General features: G+C 35.9%; 1 protein-coding gene across 1 annotated transcript; it reads right to left on the bottom strand.

Annotated features, from left to right (window-relative positions):
- Positions 1-648: 648 nt before the first annotated feature.
- Positions 649-1,014, bottom strand: LOC145060503 (uncharacterized). The gene has a single exon (XM_079008153.1). It carries the CDS (start codon positions 1,012-1,014, stop codon positions 649-651), a length of 366 nt encoding a protein of 121 aa, XP_078864279.1.
- Between the last annotated feature and the right edge of the window lie 4,853 nt (positions 1,015-5,867).

The following is a 5,867-nucleotide window of genomic DNA, read 5'->3' as shown; positions in this document are numbered from 1 at the left end:
ATGTCTTGACAAGATATACTTGTCACTTTCTAACACTTGCTTGCAACCACAATTATTTAATACAATTTCAGACATGAGATTCTTACGAATCCCTAGAACATATAAAACATTGTTCAAACACAAACATTTCCCAGAAGTAAAAGTAAGTAAAACAGATCCTATGCCCTTGATCGGTTCAGTTGAAACATTTCCCATCTTCACAACAGATCCATCTTCAATTGGTTGAAAGTCCTTGAACCAATATAGATCTTTGCAAACATGACGTGTTGCTCCCTAATCAACCCACCATGCAACTTTATCATCCTGCACATAAAATGCATCAGAAATCACAGAAATATAATTTTGAATATATTTAGAATTTTGCATGAAAATAGAAATCTGACCTTGTTGCTTTTCTGGATCCTTGGATCCATTTGGTCCAACACCATCCTTGTTCACTTTGCGAAGACGAAAATCATTCTTGAAGTAACCCGGTTTGTTACAATTCCAACAAACCAGCTTAGCCATCTTGTTGGAAGACTTGTCATCCTTTCCTTTAAACTTCATTTTTCCATTAGACTTCCTGGGATTCTTTGAACTTTCTCCTTCCGCCATGTTCACAGAAAAGGAACCAACTTGGTTCTTGCCTTTAGGATTGTTATCAAGTTCTTAAGTCCTTATGGACTCTTCAATCCTTAAATGGCTTCCAAGTTGAGTCAAAGTCAATTCCTCTTTGTTATGTTTCAAATTGTGTTTAAAATCCTTCCAGGAAGGGGACAGTTTGTCAATGATCACAGCCACATAAATGGTTTCATCCATTTTTAGGTTGTGTTGAGCAAACTGTCGCAAAATCATTAACATTTCATGGAATTGTTCCATAACAGGTCTGGAGTCAATCATCTTGTAACCCATAAAGTTACTAACAAGAAACTTCTTACTAGAAGCATCTTCAGCCATGTACTTGCATTCAAGAGAATCCCACAGTTCTTTTGCAGATTCGAAATGTTGATAGATATCAAAAAGAGAGTCAGACATACCATTGAGAATATGACCACGATATATGTAATCATCATTTTCCCACTTTGATCTTCTTCTTGTTGCCTCCAAAGGTTCATCTTCAACAGATTCTGGTAAGACTGGCATGGGTGTACTCAGAGCATACACCACTTTCAGAGTAGTAAGGAGAAACTTCATCTTCTTCTGCCATCTACAAAAATCTTGCCCTTTAAACTTGTTTAGTTTTTCAAACTTACTTGTCATTTCCTTCACAGAATCACCACTTGCCATGATCATAGAAATACTTTAATCTTTGTAAGAAAATCGGGATAAAAATAGCCTTGGAAATTCTGAGAATTGTGGTTTCACTTTCAGATTAAAGTATTTGGGTGGTACTCTCAATATTTAATCGGATAAGACTCAGAATTGAGAGCAAGAATAGAAAATATGGTTTTTATGAATTTTGTGATTGTTTCTATACCCAAAAAAAATGATGACTAAAAAGATTAAGTAGTTCATTTTTCTGAAAACTGTCAAGGCAGTTTTCTTTGTCCAAAAACTACTCCAACTGTCAAAACCAATAACAGCCACCAAAATGGATTTTTAATAAAGGTTAAAATGAAGTCAAAAATCAAGTTCATTTACAAAAAATTTAGCTCGACCCCAGCCAGGGGCTGGCGCCCCTTGGACCCCGCTCCCAAGGGCATTGTCCCCGAACCCCCGTTCGTTAAGGGGCTTCGCCCATAAATGACAGTCTACTTTGAATCTTGAATAAATTTAAACAAGTTGCAGTCCGCACCTTCCTTACTTGTTTAATATTCATCAAGATTGAATTTTGGTCAACAAGTCAATCCATTACACTTAAATACACATTGATGATACAAAATCACCAACAATTAGAGACCCATGCAAGCTTTAAGAATCTCATCATGGCCTTTTAATCTCCAAAAGGCCATGCATGGAGTGAAAGTTAGAGACTTTACGTGTTCATGTAGTGTCTAGGGTCTAGATCTCAGTTTGTATGCCTTAACTTGAAGTATTAATGGCTTTTGGATCAAGATTTAGGTCTTAAAGAGTTAGGTTTTGAGATAAACCCATTAAGGAAGGGTATTTACGGGTAAAGTTGGAAACTTTACCCTTAAAAGGACACTTTCAATATGTATATGAAGTATGAAGCTTAGATATGAAGGATTGGAGCCTAATCTATTAAGATAGCTTATCAGACTGAAGAGCTTGACGAGTTGGGTCGAAATGCCCCGACCCTGTAGGAGGAAAGACTCGACGAGTTCAGGACAGACTCGACGAGTGGAGTTGGAAACTTCCGATTCTGTTGATAGGAGAAAATTGACGAGTTCATGAAGAACTCGACGAGTTAGATCGCGATTTTAGGGTTTCTGATTTATGGAACTCGGCGAGTTGATTCAACCCAAAATGTTGACTTTGACCAGGGGTAAAATGGTCATTTTACCCTAATAAGGATTACTAGATTTTAACTAAGTGTTATTGTGATAATGATAGCAGGGGAGTCGTTGGAGCAGCCGTTAGAGATTCCTTACCGCGAGATTTTGCAATCAGCTTTGCGAGGTGCATTTCCTCTTGGTTTGAATGGGTCGAAGGCACCAAGGACGGCCCATAAATGTTATGTGTATTGATTAATAATTGAGTGTGGGCAAGGCCAGTATCTCATAGATAGTTGAGTGTGGGCGCGACCCGTATCTCATAAACATTATTTGAGTATGGATATAGGACTGATTGCTAGATTTCATTATACTTGTGTGTGTGATACTTGTATGTATGCTTACGAGCTGAGTGTGGGTGGGGCCCGTATCTCATAGTTAGCCGAGTGTGGGTGGGGCCCGTATCTCCCACTTAGCGGAGTGTAGTGCTGGGGGGCATATCTCCTTAAGTGTGGGCGGGGCCCGTATCTCCTAGTAGCATGATTATGTGTATGCTATGTGGTAGTTTGGGGAGACTCACTAAGCTTCGTGCTTACAGTTTTCAGTTTTGGTTTCAGGTACTTCCGTTAGGAAGGGGAAGAGCTCGGGATGACTGCAGTGCGCACACAATGATTTTCATGAGATGTTTGATGGCTATGGTTTTGTTAATAATTAAGAATGAAATTTTTGGACCATATTTTAGGGATGTTACAAATAAACTAGTATTAACTTTTTGTATATGTATTATGGTTATTTTATCGTGAAATAACTATTCCACAAAAGAAATGCTACATGATACAAAAATATATGACTTTTATAAGACATTTTATATTATAACAAGCACGTCACAAAACTTTGTTGTATTTCAAGGATTCAAGTTATTGCTATTCATGTATATTTATATGTTTAAATACATAAAGTTTATACGTGTACATATGTTCACTACTTTGAAACATACATCTTTATAAAAGTGAGTACATTACACTTTTACATACATACCAAGCATACTCGGCTTTTATAAACTTTATACAATGAAATTCATTATGCCTAGAGACTTAACCACAATTAAGTTAGGGATGAGAGTTATTCACATACTTTTTAGTTAAGGGATTTTTAGTGAGACAACATTCATTAGCTGAGTCTAAAAACTTAGTATACCCACACTACTATAACTGTTAATCTTCGGAGCGAGAGACATATGTATAGATCTATACGGGGTTGACATCCCCACCCGCGGTTGCTAGCTACAACCTCGAATGATCAATCGAAGCGGGTGATAAGTGTTTTCAATTGTTACTATAATGTCTAATGATGCATTGTAGGGGGTACACTCAGTCACATAGCTCGGTTATTGGACTCATTATAAACATTAAGTAGAATCTCTCTCTCTCTCTCTCTCTCTCTCTCTCTCTCCCTCTCACTACAAACCATGGGCTTGTTTCCTTTCAAAACTATTTGAAGTATGGAATTACTTATATAACAGTACAATTTGGTTTTCAAGGACATTCAAAGATTCATTACAAACACAGTTTTAAGTATGGATTTACTTATACAAAAGATACATTTTGGCTTTCAAAGATTCGTTACAAACACAGTTTTAAGTATGAAGTTACTTATACAAAAATACATTTTGGCTTTTAAAGACTCATTGAAAAAACCATTTTAACTATTGTTATACATAAAAAGAATATACTTTTTAGACTTATTAAAATAATTAATGTTGTTACCAGAAAACCTATAACTCTAACAAACCTTGTGTTGACCCTCAAAATTACATGTATTCTCAGGAGATCACTAAACAAACATTCAAGATGGATTGGATTACAGGTGACCTAGTTTACTTGTTGTGTATTATACGCCTATCTGTTAAGGCAATTCATGTACAATTATTATCTATAAAAACCTTGTATTCAAATATCTTGTTGTACTTGTGCTATATATATTCAGTTTACCTGTCATTGATGAACATAGCCGCATAGTCTAGCGTGTTCCGCCGCCTCAGCCGGGTGTAACAACGTAAATTTTCAAACCAAAATTTTCATTTTTAAAACACACAAAAACTCATAACCTGTCACACCCCCGAACCAGACGGCGGAAACGTCTGGGGGCTCGTGTGACTAACAATTGAATAATCATCACAATGAATATACATGAAACATAACACATTCATCACCAACATTACATAATACAACCAGCAATGTTCACATCAAGTACATTGTTAAAATACATAAATTTTAATTGTTCAAAGTACGATAAGTGGTGCTATATAAACAAAACCAAACACACTTGCAAATCTTCCGGCTTAACGATTGCCTAAGAATACAAGTTATTTTGAAAACGGTCAACATATATAATGTTGGTGGGTTCATAAGTATGTTTGAGTAAAAGTCTTTGTATCTTTCATAAAAACCCAGAAAATCCGATATTTTCTGTAAATATGTTTAAAAATGATGTGAAAATCAAGTATAAATGCATGTGAGAATTTCATAGTTATAACATATATGAGTGTAGTTTAGATTCATTGTATTTTGAACAAATGATAAGTGTATATGAATAATCTCCCCATAAAATCCGATATTTTCTGTTTTAATAGCTCGTTTAGATTTTTATATCGTTAGATAAGTCGTTTTGCAATGGCACGATTAAAGAATTTTTTCTTTAAAGGTTATTTTTTGGTATTGAATCCCTATATGAGCCGTTATAACCATGCATGATAATGACTAGGTCGCCCATCTTGGTATTTTTTCCAAATGCCGGTCTTGCTAAGGATGTTCTCGCCCTAGACTGGCCTAGTCTAGCTGTAGCGAGCAGCTAAGGTGTGGGGGGTCACCCCGTATAGATCTATACACAAACTCCCGCTTTCCATCCAGGAAAATCTGATAATAACTAAAGGCTACGATTGTACACTCAATGGTTCCAACCGACAAGTCTCACTAGATCCTCAACCTTTCCGGCCTGTTTGATAAGATTTTTCCATGTTTAATGTTTTACGCGTAAGTTATAGATTTTCCATTCCAAAGTAAATGTACAAATTCATAAACTATGTGGAGGTATATTTACGATTTACAGGTATGTGAATCTTCATTCCAAGCCCGATTAACATGTAAATGGGCCACAAGGTCCAATAACATAATAAAAGGGTAATTTAGGCCCAAAGGCATGAAATTGGGCCATAAAGGCCCAATGAACATGTAGTCCATAAATCAAGCCCAAATTAACATGCAAGTGGGTCGTGAAACCCAATAAACATGTCATGGAACACATTAGGCTCAATATACACTTAGTTGGGCATTTACATCCCTTTATTTGTAAAAGTTTATACTTTCATCCCTTTATTTGTAAAAGTTTACACTTTCGGCCCCACTTTTGGAAAACTTTACATTTTTGGTCCAATTTGCAAATAATTGATATTTTCACTTATAAATTTGGTTTATTTACATTTATGATTCAAACTTT

The sequence above is a fragment of the Lactuca serriola genome, chromosome 6 (genome assembly GCF_051521515.1).
Source record: "Lactuca serriola cultivar US96UC23 chromosome 6, Lser_US96UC23_V15, whole genome shotgun sequence".
Lineage (NCBI taxonomy): Eukaryota > Viridiplantae > Streptophyta > Magnoliopsida > Asterales > Asteraceae > Lactuca > Lactuca serriola.
The sequence above is the reverse complement of the archived record's forward strand: the minus strand, read 5'-3'. Positions and strand labels throughout refer to the sequence as shown.

Excerpts from the sequence above, each read along its gene's own strand:
- LOC145060503 (XM_079008153.1), bottom strand. The coding sequence starts at position 1,014 with ATGTCTGACTCTCTTTTTGATATCTATCAACATTTCGAATCTGCAAAA.